Here is a 20164-nt window from a genome sequence, read left to right on the forward strand (position 1 = left end):
ATTTTGCATAAGCGTGCAAAGTTATATATCAACAAATGGAAATTTGTTTACTTAGCTGCCATAGTACATTTCTACATAAATACTTATGTCTGTATGTGTCAGTTTTACAGCCTGTGTTTATTGCTATACACAAGTATATGAATTAGACTTTTACACAGGTCTAATGTTTACTGGCAGACATGTGCAACAACGCAGTTAGTCTAGAAAAAATTAATTAGAATTTATGTGTCGCTAATGGAGGTGAAGACATTTCCGTCATCGTACAGTGTTACCACACTAATTAAAATTCAAAATTTTTATTTATATAAATTGTTCCTAATCCAATCCAAACTTGAGTATATTTTCAAAATTATAAATATAAAAAGTTTTACCGTCACCATTTTGTAAGTGACTTCCAAGTTGGTGCGAATTTATAATTTTTAAGTTTATATATTTTCAAACGCTTATTACTTTAAATCAATTTTTGTAGTTAAAAGTTTTTTCTCCATGCAGTTTTTTTAGGATATTTTTTATATTGTTCTTAGACTTCCATATAAAGTAGTAGTAAATTTTACAATTTGTTTTCAAATCTGCTTAGGTTAATTAAGAATGGTGACTGTTCCCAACTTTGAGAATCACACTTAAACAATTTCAAGCATAAGCTTTATTATGTCATAATTTCTAATTACATTTATCGAAGGAACGTCGTGATCTCATCACAAATCTACTATGATGACTAAAACCCAGTTATTTCAGCCGGATGACCAAGTTAGTTTCATATTAGTTTCACAAAAACCGAAGAGTTAATATAGTATTGTGGGGACCATCTTTCAGACATCTACGGCATCTAATCAAACATATTTTAATACAAATCTTTATTATCGTCTTCAAAGTAGAGCCAATTTTGAGTCAATACAAGACTGCCAACGATAATAAGCCTCGGCTCGGATGACTTTCAGCGAATATTGGATTTTTCGGTTTTGCTACATTAATGGACATTTACGACGTCATATTCATAAGCTGATAGATAAGATACAGGTCTTTTGGTACGCATCCAGCATTGATACGCTTTATACCCAAAACAGCTGTCAAACACATACTAATTGATATATGATCGAACTTCACACGAACATAGAAAAAGCTTATACCAATCTGGGAAAAAATATTTATTGATTAGGTTTGCGCGCGCAGTTTTAATGGACCCGTCCGAGTCAAATTTGATCTGATAATATATCGAACAAACGTCGTGAACTCATCATATAATTCACCTCGGTGACGAATGTAGGAAAGAGGGAAAAATGTAGGCAGTTAGGACCCGTAGTACTACAAAAATTATATAATTTACTGAGCTATAGAACCCTAGACCGAGAAGCTCACTCAAAACCAGAAATAGAAATAGGAAGGTATGAATAACTTAGGTAAGGAGAGTGCTAGGTCTACAAGGGCGTACCGCTAACCAAGAGGAGACTTGCTGAAACCTAAACCTTCAAAATACCGTACCGGACCAGAAAATTCAGCACTGAGATTACGTGAGGCGTCTAGGTGTACAAGAGTGAACTCTCGAACCAGGAAACTCTCATTCCCTTTCGCCAATATTGAAGCAAGGTTTTCCTCATTAGCCTGGCAGTTTTCAGCTTCCGATATCGCTTGATAATCATATGACTTTTTCTAGTTTTTCAAGTAGGGTTTAATTTCAACTCACTGTGCAGCAGCAATTCCACAACGTCAGACGACAAAGCTATTCATAAACAGAGAAATCTTGTGTTTTATATTATTTATGTGTACTTTGATCTTACTAAACATTTACTACCGTTCCGCATTTGTGTATGCAGGAGTGTATACTTGTATAGGCATATGCTTGGCGATATGGTACTCACTGCTAATCACAGTAAATGTACAAAAGAAATATTACGCTGCCACTCACTCACTAATTGCAAGTGATAAATGTCGCGCAAGCGCAAAAAAAACCGTGAGTTCATGCTGCGTCATACATTGTTATCAGCGAATTGAAAAAAAGTAAAAAAAAAAAAGTAAAAAAAAAAAAGAAAAAGAATAATATGCATATGTATATTATAATACAGATATAATGTCAATATATACATAAATATATGAATAGTGAAACCCCACAGCGTTTACAAGATTAACTCATAAACCTTTATCGCTATTTATTTTTAAAACTATAATAAGTAAAATATTTAGTTTAACGAAAAGTGTGGCTGATTTGTTATTAAATATTTTTTTTTTTGGTTTTTTATACCCTGAACAACGTAAATTAAATTTGAAACGAAGTTTGTAATACTCAGAAGTAGACGGCGGAAACCCTATTACGTATATACACATATACTTGTATGTAAATGATCAGCGTGACGAGCTCAGTTGATTTAGCCATGTCCGTCTGTCTGTCTGTATATACGCGAACTAGTCCCTCAGTTTTTAAGATATCGATCTGTAATTTTTCACACGTCTTTTTCTCTCCAAGCTGCTAATTTGTCGCAACCCACAATATCGGACAACTATAGCATATAGTTACAATACAAACTGAACGATCGGAATCAAGTTCTTTTTAGCTTCACAAAATTTGGCAAAATTGACTATTTTATTTGACGAGATACTTTCACGAAATTTGGCACGTATTATTGTTCAAGGTAACGCTATAACCTTCGCAGAAATTTTTCAGATCGGACCACTACAGCATATAGCGGCAATAAAATCGGACCGATCATACTCAAGTTCTTGTACGAAAACTTTTTTATTTGTGAAGGTTATTCTAGCTTTACGTTTTTTTGTTTTGTCAGCTTACTTTTTAATAATGTTTTTTTACTTTATATTATTATTTTATTATATTATTATTTTTTACTTTAAATGAATTTAATCTGTTTATCATACTTGTATACATACATTATATACTATATATATAAAAATATATATATTTTATTTATGTTTCTTATTTTTTAAACTTTTTTTTTATTTAAATTTTTTTGTTTTGTTTTCAATGCAGTTATTTTATATTTCTTTATGCCTTTTTATTTAAATTAATTTATTTTTTGATTTTGATTAATTGTTTTTTTTTTTTTTTTGTTTTTATTGCTTTATAAGTTAATGTTTTTCATTTGATTTATATTTTTATTTCGTTTATGTGACTTTATGCTTTTTGGCCACGTCGCCGCTTGACTCGCGCGCACGTCGCAATGACTTATCAACTTCATTACTGCCGCCTTTATCTTCGTCTTTGTCGTTTTTGCTTAGCTTGCAATGCAATCACCTCGGGTTTGCCTCAGCATTGTTGTTAGCTTCCAGCGTCGTGTCTCGGTTTACCTTGATTTATTAACCCAACGTTTGCTCAGGTTTCGCTGATTTGTGCAATCAAAGTTGACAGAAATTAAAGAAAGCAAGAAAGAACGGTGCTGCTCCAGTCGGGGCGTGACATCACTTTCCCCATATATGCTCCGGCCATTTATACATTCCACTTCTAGTTGCTTTTGCGCTGCGTTAACTACATACATATTTATATGTAAGCTAACTTTTTTTAATATTTTCAAGCTGGTTAAGAATTTGCCGCTATTCTGTTTTGTGTTGAAGCTTTTGTCTTGAATCTGAATCGTTCTTTGCCGCGCTACCAGCGAGTTTCGCATTCTTTCTTTGCACTTTTTTGCTGTCGTATCACCTCACGTGTATGTTCGTGTGTTTGCTCGCAAGAAAAACGTTAATTTGTTTACAATACATTGAAGGTATTTGCCACCTCTGTGCTTTTTACACTAATTTTTTGTCTTTTTGGTTTTGTTTTTGCTTTGTGTGCCTTTCGAGTTTATTGGTAATGATTCAGCCCACTTTACATGTCGAACGAATTCCGAATAACGACTGGAATTCTTTGGTAATGCGTTCGGCTTAAGAGCGTTTGGTATAATAATAACGAATGAGTGTTGGAAAGCTCTTTGGCACAACAAAAAAAAAATCAGGTCACACCGTTTTCGATTGTCGTCAAGTCATGCAATTTGTTTTTATTTGCTTTTGATTTCAGCGGAAGTTGACTTCGCTTAAAAAAATTTTTTACTCCAATTGAATTTCAAACAAATACATAACCTCAAATTTAGGCGTGTAACGTTTCATTGTAAAACTTTGTTTAAATTAAAGTTTTTATGTTTAAAATATGTACTAATTATTTATAATATTTATTTTAACAAAATTTGTAGAGTTCTGAGTGGAAGTTTTTTGTTTTCTATTTTGTGTAAATTTTCAGGGCAACCCTTTCGTCTGCACTCTGAACTTTTTGTTCGATCCTAGCGAGCAATTTTCAAGCGTTTGGCTTGGCTAAAAAAAAGTCCATAAATAATTTACAACACCTTTATCGTAAACGAAATGTAACAGCGACGACCAACTATTTTGACATTTATTGAAAACGTTGGATAGTTTAAGATCAAGTGCGAGACTTCTCCACAGTAGTGTCTAACGTCGTTTAAGCGCAATCGGTACCGAGCTAAGAGGTTCTACTCAACTGAATTAAAAATGATTCAGAAACTTGCCAAAATATTTATCGGTGTGCGCTTGTATAAGAAGCCGTTACTGCAACATTGGGGTCTATATATAGAATTTGTATCCGACAGAAGACTGGGCAGGGTATATTAAGTTTGTAACACAAGGAAACGTCGAAGACCCCATGAAGTATACACATATAAAAAAAAATCAGCCTGACGAACTGAGTCGTCGTTTTATCTATGCCCATCTGTCGAAATAGTTTTTCAGTTTGTGAGACAGCTATCTAAAATTTTGCACACGACCTTTTTTCCGCGAGAAACTGTTCATTTGTCAGAACCACCGACATCGGACCTCTATAACCTATAGCTGCAATGCAAACTGCTTGTTCAAAATCAAGTTCTTGTATGGAAACTTTTTTATTTGACAATGTATCTTTACTAAAAATGAAGAAATGGACCTGTGAAGGGCCAAGCCTAGTTACTCAGCAAATCACTGGTTCCTAGCACATAAGTAAATTTAGTATTCAGAAACTCGAATGCCATCGCCAAAGGTTAGGAGTTTTCTAACTTGCTCAGTAAAATTTAGAATTATAATTATAACCTGAACAGTTCGCCACGAAGTATGTAACACCCCGAAGGCCCTATAAAATATATATATACAATAAATGAACAGCATGACGAGCTGAGTCGACATGCCCGTCTATCTGTATATACGCGAACTAGTCGCTTAGTGTTGAGATATCTATCTGAAATTTTGCACATATCCTTTTCTAACCAAGAAGAATCTGATAAAGATAAAAGAAATTTTAATTATAATTATAATAACAGCAACGATTGAAATTATGGGAATCGAAAATATTGGCGCCAATTGAAAACCTGCATGAATAAACAAACGTAATTAAAAACGTAAGACGTTGTGTGAAACAGTTAATAAAGGAACACAGTAGTTTAATCAATGGCTAACAACACCGGGAGGTAACTTCTAACGTAATTCGAATGATATGAGCTGAATAAAATATAAGGAATACAAATGTATGTAAAAACCTCATAAAACTAGGTCAAACTGACACAAAAAAATGAATTCGAAATAAACTTGAATATTTATAAACAACTTCGAAATGAAACTGAAAGTCGAACTGACAAATGGGAAAATGGAGCAAATTTTAAAATGCGACGCCGCAAGTGAATATCACATAAGTCATCTACAAAGCTGTTGAGTAAGGCACGTACACACATACATATGAACGACAAAGTAGACAGAAGTACTAGGTAGGTGGGTAGGCAGGCGTGCTTTGGCAGCCAACTAGTTTCAATTGCGACGTTTGCAATTCCCAGCGCACACATACACACACACACACACATAAAACTAACAAACATTAAATCTACTGGCAAGCGAATTAAAATGCCACTCCTCGCTGAACTTGCGCACACGCAGTTGACAGGCGCATCACGTTCCCAGAGCGCAGGCGTAACGACACAGCAGTGCGGTCACAAGCAATTTGCATTTGACGCAGCGGTTGATTACACAAGTTCAGCGGAGACAGCAAGCAACATACAACTTATTTAGTGCCAATTCTAGTGACACAAAAATCCAATTGACAGCAGGTAACAAATTCTTCAGCCGAATGTAATAGAAAGCAACAATAAAAAAAAAAACAAGTAAACAACAACTGGCATGAAATGTTAACAAGCGCTGGTCACACCATCACGCAAACACACGCACACATACATATATATACATATTTACACGTGTTGCAAAGGTCCCCGAGCAAAGGGCTCCCACAAGTTGAACTAGGCGTGAATGAAGTGTTTTCTGTTGTTATACACTCACTTTATACTGCATTGTTGTTATTTTTTGTTTTTGCTTTTGTACTCATTATCACCTCTTCGACCGTTTGCGGGCCAATAATGTGGCATATTGTGTTGCGTTGTTCGGTAATTGCGCTGAAAGCCAAATGGTCGCGCATGAATGAGGCAGCAACCGAAAGCTAGATAACCGCGCTGGTAGGCGCTAAGGTGCATACAAATGTACATAAAAACATATATGTGTGTATATGATAGCAAAGCACGGCAAGAATTCAGCACGCGACAAGCGAAACGCGACTGCGCGCAAAGCGGCAGAGGAACGTGTGAAAAGAGCACTAAACGTAAATGTTTTGTATTTTGTGTTTACAGTGTTGAGCAATTTGCTAAACAGCGACTAGTACACAATGGGGTCAAACATGACGACGGGCACAACGGCAACAGGGAGTATGACACAGCGTCAAAGCAAAATTATGTTGGCGTGACAGGAAAAAGCGAGTGACATAAATTGGTTGAAGAAGGAAGTAAATAGTTTTGTATTTGCATATGCTGCACAAGGCAATTTTTACACGCTAATAAAAACGAATGTGCAATATGCTTTACTTATATGGCTCAACTTGTCATTCTTGTCAATCACTGAAACTTTCAAATGCTCAACTTTTGTAAACAGCTGGTTCTAAAATTTTTTGCAATCAGAAGGATGAAAATAAATATATTGGATATTTGGGGACACATTGCACATAGGTATAACCAAAGTAATAGCTTTTTTTTAATATTTTTAAAATCAAGATCTATCCATCTAAAAAAAACATGTTCACTTAAAGCTTTTATAAAATATCTTACAATATATATTAAAAAAATTGTATACCCTCAAGAGTATATATTAAGTTTGCCTCCAAGTTTGTAACACCCAGAAGAAAACGTCGGAGACTCTATAATATATATGTACATACGAGCTTAGTCGATTTGGACAGGTTCGTCTGTCTGTATATACGCGAACTAGTCCCTCAGTTGCTGAGATATCGATCTAAACTTTTACACACGCCCTGTCCTCTTCAAGAAGCTGCTCATTTGTCGGAATCGCGGATATTAGACGATTATAGCATATAGATCAAAATCAAGTCCTTGTATGGAAAACAAATTTATTTGACCTTCTTATATCACATAATTTAGCACAGATTATTGTTTGAGGCAACAGTACATCCTCTGAAGAATCAAAATCAAGTTCTTGTATGGAATCTTTTGTATTTATGAAGAGTATTATAGCTTCGATGCAACCAAAGTTACAAGTATTTTCTTGTTTTGCAATAAAATAGAAAACAGGAGCGCGTATATATCTAAATTAGGTATATTGAGACTAGAACGGACAATGTCTGGACGACTTTCATTCATTTTTAACACTTAACCCCATTGTGATTAATCATTTACACTTAATTTCATAAAAATATCACGCATTATTACCGATATATTATCTGATCAAATTTGACCCGGACTGGTTTATTCAAAGTGCGCGCGCAACCTTTTCTTATATTCGTGTGAAGGTTGATCTCCATACTTCAATTAGTGTGTGTTTGTCAGCAGTTTGTTTACGACGCAAAAAGTTTCACTGGCGATTTTCAAGATTGAACAGCGAGTTTGCTTGAAATATTATGTTTTCAATAGAATCGCAGCAAGGAAAACGTGACAATGTTTTAGTAGTTTTTTGGGTTGTCTACATTATCACGAACACAAGTATTTAAGCGGCACAAAGCATTCAGTGAAGGACGTGGAGTCATCTAAAACTTGCCTCATATTCGAGTCATACATAAACCTCTGTTAATGACGATAACATGGAAAAAGTTAAAGAAAAAGAGCTTGAAAATCGTCGTATTGGCTCAGAGAGATAACAGAAGATCTTAACATCTCTTATGGAGCAACTCAACATAATTGGGTTAAAGGTTTGGTTAATGTGGGATATGAAACGTGTCAATGCTAGACTTTCACCAAAAGACCTGAAGCTTTTGCAAAAACGACGTCGAGTAGAGGTGCTTGACAACGTAGCTGAGGAGCCTACACCATCAAACGCATCATTGCTGTTAACGAGACGTAATGAAGTGAAACCGAAGGAACCCGAGTTCCCTCAAGGCACTTTCAGCCGAGGCTTATAGCAAGTGTATGGAAAATTGCATTTCCAACAATAACATTTTCAATTAAAATACATGAAAGTGTAGTTTTTTTTGTCAGTCCAGTCAAGTACTAGAGTGCCTATATTTGTTTGTATAACGAAAAATCATGATAGTTGCCGATATATACGGTTAAAGTCGAACGATAGTGCGAAATTCATTGTATTAGGTACATAGCATACATATGTAGGCTGGGGTTCAGTACTTCCCCCAATTTTATAATTTTTAAGACCAGATTACATTTTTATCAATAAATGATTTATTTTATTGCATTAAAGTCACCATATTCGAGATTAGGTCGTGTGAAAATCAATTGCAAATTGAGAGCATCTGTACATTTAAATTTGTAACGTTTTTTAAATTTTCTAAACCACTGGGAGAGGCACCCATATTTTTACATATTAGATAATTTTATGAATCATTATTATTTTCTACCATTTTTATAAAAAAAAAAAAAATAAAAGTGGCAAGTGCTTACATTTCGGCTTTTAGTGACTCATAGTTTCCGGAAAGCCATTTGAGCTTGCTCATGCACTCAAAATCAATTTTCGATGTATCTGTGTGGTGTGTGCGCACATTAACAACGATTTATAGTTGTCAACTAATACTTTTTGTATTGTCGAGTTTCTCCAATCACTTTTACTCGAGCGCGCATTAAGTGGCCTAAATTCCGCAAGCAACACATTCGAACATTACGCACTTAAAACGCTCGCTTGCAACATATCAACTACCACACACATACAATACATACATATACAGCTACATACACAAGTAAATACAAAATTATATTTTCCAACAATTTGCAAAATTGAAGCAACCTCCCACCGACTCTCATAAGCGTGTTGCTCTCCTTTGCGGTTAACCGCGTGTCACGCAAAAACAAAAAATTACAGCGAACAACACACAGTAGCTGCGGTTTAGAGAAAAAATAAATACAATAAATCCAGCTACTTTTATATTGCATATGTAATTGTATATATGTATGTATTTTCCAATATGTACATTTCCATTGTATATGTAAATATATATCGTCACCGTCACAACAATATACATTGTTTACTCACACCCACTACGAATGGCATATTGACAAGCGTCTATATGAGTGGCTAAGCGGCGACGCGATAGATAGACAAAATGTCACCAGCGTTAAACTAAAGGAAACTATTAAGGCAATCTAAGCTATGCCAGCACAGCAGTAATATTTATTTATTATTATTTTTATTTTTATGAATATTTAGTTAGTTAGCATTTTGTAGACGTTCGAAAAAGTGTCGCGTCCGCTTTCCGGAGTTCAAGAAACTCATCGCAACGCTGCACGCATGTAGTCATTTATGCCAAATAATGCCAGCACAATTCAGCACATTCACGCAATACAAGGTGTAGTACCGACCGAAGTACTAGTTTTTAACTTTGAGCAGACTTCGCAAATCATGGAACCATGGAAATTTTCGGCGTTTTGTGGTGCCACATCATAATTTCTTCACGAAAGAAAAAAAAACAACAACAGTCTTGCTGTCTCTAAATGCGAATTATTGTACTTGCGGTCGGAGCGATAATGAAAGATATAAGAAAGTATTGATTATTCAGCGGGCGCAATGCCGCGGTGACTTCATTCTCCATGCATATAATAATCACCAATTTGAATTACAATATACATATGTATATAAATATATATGGTAAATATGGATTGCGTTGAATAACTTTCTGAAGCATAAAACCTTTTTATTTAAAACGCTTTCGGTTTTTGGATAAAGAGATCGTCACACTTTCAGTGAAAAAGTCACCAAAAGATATAAATACATATGGTAAATCAGATAAGGCAAGTTATTCGAAGCTTTCCAACAATCTAGCGAATGCCGCTTCAAAAATGAGCCGAAACCGAAATACCACGTCAAATTCGGCCAAATCAAGGTGATGCTTTGGAGGATCGTTTGCTTTGATTACCGTGGTGTGGTTCACCATGAATTCGTTACACTGTTTTGAGGTGTCTATTTGAAGCAATTCGTCGTAAATGACCGGATTGGTGGGCCGTTCGTAGATGCATGGATTTTTTAACATGATAATGCTCGGTCACATGTTGACTTTGTAGCCAAACATCGTTCAGCGACCGTAGTCGCCAGATTTGGCTCCTGTGACTTTTTTCTGTTTTCGAAACTGAAAAATCCTCTTCGGAAGTGTATAGAAAATTGGATTAAGTGTTGGAAAGTTTGAATTGACTCAAAAGGAGCCTATTTTGAAGGCGATTTTTTATTAGTCCGAGTTATATTTGATCACATTAGGTATGTTGCTACAAGAACAAAATATGAATTGTTTTTGGTCTTCGAAGAACATAAGGGTTAATTCGAACTTATTAGCATATGAGAGGATTATAATTAATTTGAATTTCAAAATACAGAAATTAAGGTTTGGCCACGAAATAACACTGATGACGAAGTCAATATCTATTAAAAAATGTTGGTTAGTTGATTTCTCGCAGTACGGAGTTTTTCTAACGCGCTGTATGAAATGTCTTTGAATCATCAAAGAACACAATAAAAATAAGTGATTAAAATAAACTTCTAGATATCTTATTTGTGAATTTCAAATCTTATCTTTATTCTTCGTTGGGCTGGTAGTTTACCAGTTGTGGAGGGAAGTTTACCAGTTGTTAAGACGCCTGGGTTATTAAGTAATCGGAAACATTAATAGCAACCGGAACGGACCAGGATTTTTAATTCAGGTGAAGGACCTTCAATTTTAGTAATAATTATAATCTATCGTAAATCTTTATTACATGCGGAAATGGAAGGCAATAACCTAACATTAAAAAGTGGAAAGGCAGTAAATAATTAACGCAATAACGGTATAAATTACCTAACCGCTGTAACTCAAATAATAATCGGTTATGCAATAAGTCGAGATATTTCTATTTATTAGTTTAAATTGTGGTAAAATCCTCTATTACTTATTCGGAATCGAGTTATCGGTAAAACAAATTCAAATTTGTAATTCTGAATTTTGGACTCGATTATGAAAAACGCCTTATTGCATATTATTTATCTAATCTACCAATTTGTCTAAACGTATGTACTTTTCAAACGGCTAATCAAATCAGTCAGTCAGGTGTTTTGAGCTGACCCATATCAAGCACATGATTTTAACGACATTATTCTGCTATTTTTATGCATAAAATACATATACAGAAATAAAGAAACAACCCAGAGAGTAAAATGTTGCCGAAGAGGCTCTAATAACAATTTTTTTTTATACCAATAACTATTTAATTTGATAAAAAATAATTGTAATAATAAGTTTTTTGTTTTTGTGATATACTACATGCATAGTATGTTAAAATAATTTTATTTGAAATCGAGTTCCACATAGAATAGAATAGAAACGCTAAGGAAACGGTGTCCTACAGGGTATAAATGAAAAACAATTTTTATTCGCATAGCTGAAGATGACCGTCAAAAGGTGATAAGCGATTCTCGACGGTTATTTGCTTATCAACATAAAACAATTGTTTGAAGCCGCAAAACTGACAGCTGAAGTGTTTTAGCTGAGTAATGACAAAGATATTTGTTAAAATAGTTAGTCTTACAAACCAACAACGGCAAAATATAAACGTAAATGCTTAGCATAAGTGTGAAATGGGCTGTTGGCCATCTGATTGACACGAGCCTAACGGTAGGGCGTTCGGGCGGATAACATATCACATGCTGCAAATTACGATAAAAGTGCAACTGATATACAGATATCGCACAAAGCTGCTAGATAACAATTACACATATACACTATGAACAAACATTTGTGCTTAAGATAGTGTATACTTATAAAACGTGATTGCTGCTTGGATGGGTGCAGCTGACGTTGTTCTGCTTTGCCCTACAACTTTTATACAAGTAACTTTGTATGTAAACATGAATGCAGGCACATTGTTTGCGTTCTGTTCGAATTTGAAAATATAACCATAAGTACATGTGTACTATATATATGGATGTAGGTATGAACATTAACATGTCTTTTTCAAGTTTAACAATACTTTGTACAGTATCCACACTCCGTGGAATTTATCATAAAGAAATGCGATTGTTGTAAATTACTTGGGAAAGACCTTGAATGGCTGCTTAACAGTTTATTACTTTGCGGGTATGCGTTTTAATGTCAGCCATAAACACATAATAAAGTGAACAAAGGAATTAAGAGAACACAAGTATTGAGTCCAAACAGGCGACTTGATAGGAGGCACTCGCAAATACTTGGCGACTCAAGTCAATTAATCGGATCATGAGGCATATAGAGTAGGCTTGCTGTTGGAATGCAAGTGAATACAGGCAATAAGTTATATGCATGTGTATATGTATGAAAATAAGTATGTAGCAATACGCTGAGTTTCGAAAAATGCCTGCTGGAAGCAAATTTATTATTCAAGGCATAAGCGCCGCCATAAGAAAAGTGAATTGATATATTCTTTAATAATATTCAATACATTTCAATGCGACGCAGCCGGATAAAAACACTTTGAAGTGGTGCACTTGGATACATGCATTGCTTTCACTGCTTCGCAACGTCGAAAACGAACAACGCGGGCTCACTCAAGCACTTTGTCAGCTAAAGCACCCCCGGCAGAGCACCCAACAGCCAAGTGTGCACTATTATTGAGTTACAATCATACTCAAGTAAAAAGGCATTAATGCTGTAGATACATGTGCGTGCATACTGATGTGTATTTGTGTATAGTATACATACATACGAACATATGTACATATGTATATAAACAAATGACACTCGGAGCCTTCAACGCTGCTCCCGCGCCTTTATATGTACATCGTGTGCGATGCAATAAAATTTGCAGCTGTACAGTAAATAAGGAAAGTGCAGTCAATTATGGAAATCATTGCAAATGTTTTTTGTATGGAAGTTAATTGAATACGCTGATTTGAAAAGTACTGTATGAGTTACAACAAATCACATTTCATAAACTCCAACTGTTTCGAATAATGAGCGTACATAACTTTAATGTGGCTTCGTTATGGAACTGATACCACATATTATATATTCGCGTAAATAGGTTCCTTATGAAACATCTGCGTACATACAAATTTATCTTCTATGTACCTACGACATTGAACTTGACAACTCACATACGCTCCGATGCCGGCAGTACCATAGATACATAATATGACATACATATGCACTTATGTATGTTAAGCATAGCAACGTTATCCATCGCATTCGATATTCAACGCAGGTTAAGAAACATCAAACTGCAGAGGAAGAGCCACACTATGTTGGGTTCTCGAATACAGCAAAAGGCGTTGCCGACAACGAGTAACAGCAGGGCAGCAAGCACTAGCGGTTTTAAAGCTAGAATTTTGCGATACTGTTTCATTTTTACACACAATTTGCACTTTAAATTCATACAATATAAATATACCACTTAAATAGCATGAAAATTCAAAGTTAATATGATTTGCTTTAAAAAAATCCATCCCCAATCTCCAGCGATAGAGCTTATATGTACGTAGGGCACTTAGAAGCTAGCAGAAATCCATTTATCAAAGTCACCCTTGTTGTGAACCATCTTCCATAATGGGGGTGTAAAACTGCACTATTAATAATTCACTTTTGCGATTTGAATATACTATAATACATTTCTGTCTAAATCTACACTACTTGACTTCTATAGACACTCCTTTAAATCAGTCTGATTGCAATACCAGCAAAAGAAGGATTTTATGTTGTGTCCTGTACGCGTTGTACCTAAGTCGCGCAGTTTTGCGTTACGTCCCATCACTCATTAGGTGACCTCGCCCTCAGTTTGCGAATAAGTCGTCTGTTTTACCACTACCTACAAAGCGACTGCAACATGACTCATCAAGTGCGTCAACTTGAGATATGCCAATTTTGCATCAATTTTTTTAAAACATAATTTTAAAACTTTATTCTCCTTGTACACTCAGTAAAACACAGCAGTTGTGCAATTAATAATGTAGCGACTGAAGCGTCGACGTCGCTGTACAGATAACGCGTCACCGTCGACTGCTAGCATTCCTCGAACACAACCAAACCGCTATTCTATTCTGTGTGGGGGGTGCAGCAATGTTTTTTTTTGTATTGTTTACTTACTTCTGTAAATTTCTCCAAAATTTCTGCTTTTTCATCCGCCGACAAGGTTTTTGTAAATTTATTTAAAACCGACATTTTATGTGTTTTTGTAATTTGTTTATAAATTTTCTCGCGAACCTATTTTAATGTGAAATTCTTTGTACCAACGAGCTAAACTGCTTTTTTACTTTTTCCTACTTCTTCGCCGACGACAACGGCGACTGCGACAACAACAGCAACAGCGGCGTTCTCTTCCGCTTTTATGTGAATGTGTGTGTTCCTTCAGCCACTTTACAACTACACGGACAACACTCGCGACTTTCGGATTCTGGCTTTGTAATTCGCGATTTCTTTCACTTATTTCAAATTTAATATATTCTATTTGTGCTTTTGTTGCAATTTTCCTAAACTTTTAGTTACTGCTGAAACACACCGCTGCAATGCACATTCCCAATCACTGTAAATTCACTCAAAGAACACAAATTAAAACAACTCCAACGTGTAAATGTAGTTTTTTTTTCTTGAGTATGCTGTAGGGCGGGCGGGACAAGTATTTTATAAGTCACTAGCGTTTCTTTCCAATTTGATTTTACGAACTAAATTAAACTTGACTACTCTGCTTCACAACTTGCGAAAGAATGCAAAGTGTAATCGGCGTTTAGTTTTCAGTTTCGTTTTGAGCAAGACTTCGAGTACACAGGGTTGATTCGAGGCTCCAACATAGTACAGTGTGTGCTAGTCTCTTTATAAATAGTACTATTTTTCTAAAACTAGAACTTTTAATAGTTTACTATATAATTAAAAAAAAAAAGAAAGATTAAAGTTTTAATCATTGAAACATAACAATTCTGCATATTTTACTGGCAACTCGCTATTTACAAAGGGTGTGAACATTTCATACTAGCCGACAGTGTGTTGACGTTTATAATTTCGTTTTTCAACACTATGTTTTTGATATACGCTTTGCTCTCCTTTCTTTATTTAATTGTTTCCAATTGCAATTTTCGTTCTTTCACATTCGTGATGCCCGTGCATAAAGTTTATTATACAAAAAAATTGTTTTTTTGCCCAGATACAACTGTGCACAAACTAAGCTAAGCAAAAACGAATAGTTAAGACAACGAGCAAGAAAATAAATATATATAAAAAAGTCTACGTGACTTTCATGAAGAAAACATTATATGCGTTTGATGCGTATCAGAGGAGTGAAGTGTGAAAGTTTTGCCACTACGTAATTGTGTCATTGATTTTGTATATGAAAATAACATTGTGAAAAAAATTTTGAAAATTCGATAACAATAAACGAACATCAAAATATTAAAAAAAAAACAGCATAACTTAGGTTTGCTATTGTTAAGTAGCTGTTAGCATGAATAACGGTGGGTTCAGTTCAGCAGACGAGGACTCTCGTGATGGCCATAGTACATGTTGCCTTATCGATGATGACGAACGTTGCCGAAATCCCGCTGGTAATGCCAGATATAGTAAACGTATACAAAAAACTGTGCAACAAAAACGTCTAAAACTTCGTAATGATCCCACCGCGGAACGCATTTACATCTGTGAATACCACAAATCGCAAATACAATCAGCACGCAGTAAACGACGGCGTAAGGAATCTGAGGAGGATAGCAATGAAACCGATAACGAAACACCAGACGTTGTAATGCCGGACCTTTATCAACTGCAAGTGAATACATTGCGACGATATAAACGTCACTACAAAGTGCAGACGAGACCGGGTATGAAGCGACAACAATTGGCAGATGTAAGTATACGACTGATGTATATATATATGTTGTTAATTCAAATGTCGACATTTCAAAAGTTATATACATATACAATTTTTTTTTTTAATTTCAGACAATCATGAAACATTTCAAAACGATACCGATCAAAGAGCAGGAAACCATCACCTACTTTGTATACATGGTTAAATCGAATTCGAATAAGCTGGATCAAAAGAATGGCATTGGCAATGATACAACCTGAGGGAAGCACTGATGAGTCTCCAGGTTGTTGTTAATTGGTTGCTATTATTCTACAACATATTTTAGGCGCCAATGTCGGAAGCAACATGCCCTTAGCTTCTTAAGCTTCCTTATTATATACATTTGTATGTATTTAGTGCTAAGTAAATATTGCTTATATAGTATAATCCGTGTTCATGTTGATTTTAATTTGAAAAACAAAATACAATATGCAGTTATTATCAAATAATATTACGTATAGGTATGTTTATAGAAATGTAAAGTAGCCAACTACATAACACTGTTGAATAAAGTCATTGTTCGATTTTTGCAATACTACTTAAATAGTCGAAAATTTATTTAATTTGAAAAAAGTGCTAATAGGTGTTCAGAGGCGAAGGTTACAGTATGATAATTTTTCACTTTTACACCAAACATCAGAAGTTAATAAAGCCCGTGTTTTGTTTTGCATGCCATAGGCATATTTATTAAAATCAGTTCTTAGTATGCTAACAAGAGATGAGGTAAAAATTCCTTGTATCTCATTCACGTTTACAAAATTACTTTTGCTTCTTCTTCCGAATCACTGGCATCGTCTAGAGAATTTGTGAAAATAATGTGGATATAAAATTGATTAATAATTGATATGGTAAAACTTACGTTGCAAATGCTTCCTACTTAATGCACGTTTTGACTCTTTTTTGGAAAATTTACGCATTTGTTTTTCCACTTGTTGTGACAGGCTGCGTTCGCTTTCATCGCCCTCCTCGGCGACGTTCTCTGAGCACATGCTTTCAACATTACTCTCAGCGTCCTCATCATCCGGTACCCATTTGATGTTAGATTGATTGGATTCCAACAGAGCCGATTTGGAGTCAATGGCAACGACTGTGTAATATTGAAATTACCATTAGCGTATTTACATATTATTATTAAAAATACAAAAACGAATTTATTGTCTACCGTTCTTTTGGTCATCTGGGTTTTCTTCCTCACTGTCATCCTCTTCATCACCACTTGTTTCCATTGGATTTGCTTCTTTCAATTCGCTAGTTTCTTGTAGTTTGAAATTACGTAGGCGCAGCGACAAACGATTTTCCGCCAAAGCTGTAATTTGATTGAGGCGCACACACTCTGTGAAACCAGCGTTTCTATTATCATCTCTCGCCATTTTATCCAACTCCAGCATTTCCTTCACATAATCAACAACAAACTTGGCACGTCGCGCTGCACGTGTGGCACATTGCAACAACAGTGTGGAGCTTGTAAGTGTTGTGCCACCTAAATTTAAACAACACAATTCACGGAATGAATTCAAGCCGAACACCAGCGCAGAATCTGCGGTACGTTCCTCCGATACACTGGGATCGGCTACAGCCAAGCGGCCATCATCGAACAAACAATAGCTGACACAAACTGGGTAGTGATGCAACACCATAGGTATTGGTTCCTTCTCGGCTGCCGAGTGTATATGCACATCGTTGTCAATAATGCTCACGTCCGGACGTTTGAAGTGCAGTAGCGAGCTTAGCGCTGCAATTGAACAGCAGTCTAAAATAAATAATATATTAAAATTATGGACCAGTATTTGGAAATAATAATCTACATACCAATTAAATTGCCTTCATGATTTAATACATTCAGGTCAATGCGCAGTAACCATACGCGCTCCTCTGAGGTAACACAAAGCGACTCTAAGTCAACACACCGTGAATCTTTAAATGTTCGCTCCAAAGTACGACTAATTTGCACATTTAACTCGGAGTTGCGTCCGGACTCAAAATGTGGTGCCGCCATCTGCCCCAATTCGACATTTATATAAATAATGCCCTCGTTGGGGCGTGTGGACTTGGGGACACCCAGCTCACAAGATACTTGCGCGAGCACTTTGGTTTCGCCAAGTGCCACGAGTGCGCTGCCCCAATCTGCACCGAAATTGATGGTTGCCTTACGAAATTCATCATTTTTGCGACCATCTAGGCGCTAGAAAGCAAAATGAAGAAAAGTATGGTTTTATAAACAGATTTCGTTCTACCGCGTGTTTGCCGCTTTCGTTTGGCCACTTACCAAATTTTGTTTGACTGCCTGTGTTATAAAATTACGCTCAAAGGTAGAAAGTGGCGTCTCCCTCATTTTACGTTATTGTGATTTTATTTAATAGAAAATAGAAATTATATTTTAACGAGCAATATTTTGTCGGTTCTTTTGTGCTCTACACTTTTCTGTTTATGGTGAGAACTGTGAGGTTAAGGTTGGTAGTATTTACGAATGAAATGAAAAGAAATTCAAATGAAAACAATTCCAAGTGACAGTAAAATTAAAGAAAATTTCAACGAGAATCGCTTGTTCGAGACTCGAGACTCGAAACACATTACTCGTAGGAAATAAATTCGAAATACTGTTAATGCTAATGCTGACCCTCACGTGTTATGTACAAACGCTTGGATAGAGATTATCTCTGCATATGGATTTGTTAATATTTATAGATCTATCGAAATTATTTAGTGCATATTTGTTATTATGTAGATAATATTTCGTTAAAACGATCACAGTAATACCTACACGTGCGCAGCGATAATGTTTGATTCAATCCCCAGCAAATTATTAAAAATTAATTTAAGTTTTAATAAACACAGTATAATTGCTGTTCCGTCAGGGAAAGGGTAAAAGAAATGATTTTATTACTGGCAACAGCGAAATAAAGGGGAGGGAATTTGATAACTCAATAGAAACCTTCCAGTCGAAAATCAGCTGATCGAAGAGTATTGAGATTAATACATCCAGAATTTTTTTTAATTACGAAGAATATTAAAAATTTATATATGAGAATCCATTTTTTTTTTGTAAATATTTGCGAAAGCTCGACAGATATAACCATCATCAGTGTTTGTTTGATACGACATACCAAACCTGCATACAATGAGTCTAATCCACTCTTTGCATGACCGACGAAACTACCTCATTTAAAACCAAACATCCCTATGGTCCGGACCCATCGATGCAGTTTGTTTCCTGGATCTTCCGTTAGATGACTTCAATGACCAATCTAGATAACCACTACAACAACAATGATTTAAGCTCTTAACTCTTAAGCCGGGTTGATCGGGATCCAAATGTGATGCAGAACTTCAACCGTAACAACATCTTCTTTGGTTTCAGTAAGATCTGACCAAGCGTCAAATCCTTATTCAATCTGACATAATTAAAGAGTTCGTGAGTTATTCGGTGAACAAGGCTAAAAGACGTGTTTTCCGACGGATGCCCAAAATGCCAAATAAGAATACGCCGCTTGCTTTCACACCGAAGAGGTTCAAGGTGTCATAGGTACTGTAGAAGCTTCCAAATTTAGGGAGCCTAGGAAAACATATTCGCTTGATAGAAATAAATTATCTAACAAAGTTACTCAACCCAAAGTTGGCCACCCTTGAAATACCCTTTATGTGGTAAAACGGAAGCTGCACAACACCACAACAGCATCTTACATAATTATATATATAACATCTAGTTAACGAGTGGCCTCAGTTACAAAACACCCCTACTTCTTTAGGATATTAAAACATCTTCATTCCACGAAGGTTTGAAAATACTTGTATAAGTTTACAGATTATTTCAGCTGTCGGTAATTCCATGTAATTTGTTTTGAATGGGTTTGGACGTAGGAAGATATGGGTTCCACTCGTTTGTTTGATAT

At 35.5% G+C, this 20164-nt stretch overlaps 3 protein-coding genes across 3 annotated transcripts in view; 1 reads left to right on the forward strand and 2 right to left on the reverse strand.

The window, feature by feature from the left end:
• Fim (plastin-2 Fim) overlaps nucleotides 1-15146 on the reverse strand; it is a 30960-nt gene extending 15814 nt beyond the window's left edge. The window contains exon 1 of the mRNA XM_014232562.3: nucleotides 14525-15146. Coding sequence (XP_014088037.1) covers nucleotides 14525-14599 — 75 coding nt within the window. The 5' untranslated portion in view covers nucleotides 14600-15146. The remainder of the gene's footprint in view (nucleotides 1-14524) is intronic.
• Nucleotides 15147-15506: 360 nt separating this feature from the next.
• Nucleotides 15507-16818, forward strand: Sap30 (SIN3-associated polypeptide 30). Its single transcript, XM_014232564.3, has 2 exons — nucleotides 15507-16271; nucleotides 16367-16818. The coding sequence occupies exons 1-2, from the start codon at nucleotides 15873-15875 to the stop codon at nucleotides 16493-16495; spliced, it is 528 nt and encodes a 175-aa protein (XP_014088039.1). The 5' UTR covers nucleotides 15507-15872; the 3' UTR covers nucleotides 16496-16818.
• Nucleotides 16819-16932: 114 nt separating this feature from the next.
• On the reverse strand, nucleotides 16933-18747 carry Rrp45 (exosome complex component Rrp45). The gene is made up of 5 exons (XM_014232563.3): nucleotides 18541-18747; nucleotides 18084-18456; nucleotides 17437-18024; nucleotides 17134-17361; nucleotides 16933-17069 (listed from the first exon to the last, which is right to left on the reverse strand). Exons 1-5 carry the CDS (start codon nucleotides 18604-18606, stop codon nucleotides 17026-17028), a joined length of 1299 nt encoding a protein of 432 aa, XP_014088038.2. The 5' UTR covers nucleotides 18607-18747; the 3' UTR covers nucleotides 16933-17025.
• Nucleotides 18748-20164: the final 1417 nt, after the last annotated feature.

The sequence above is a fragment of the Bactrocera oleae genome, chromosome 5 (assembly GCF_042242935.1).
Source record: "Bactrocera oleae isolate idBacOlea1 chromosome 5, idBacOlea1, whole genome shotgun sequence".
NCBI lineage: Eukaryota > Metazoa > Arthropoda > Insecta > Diptera > Tephritidae > Bactrocera > Bactrocera oleae.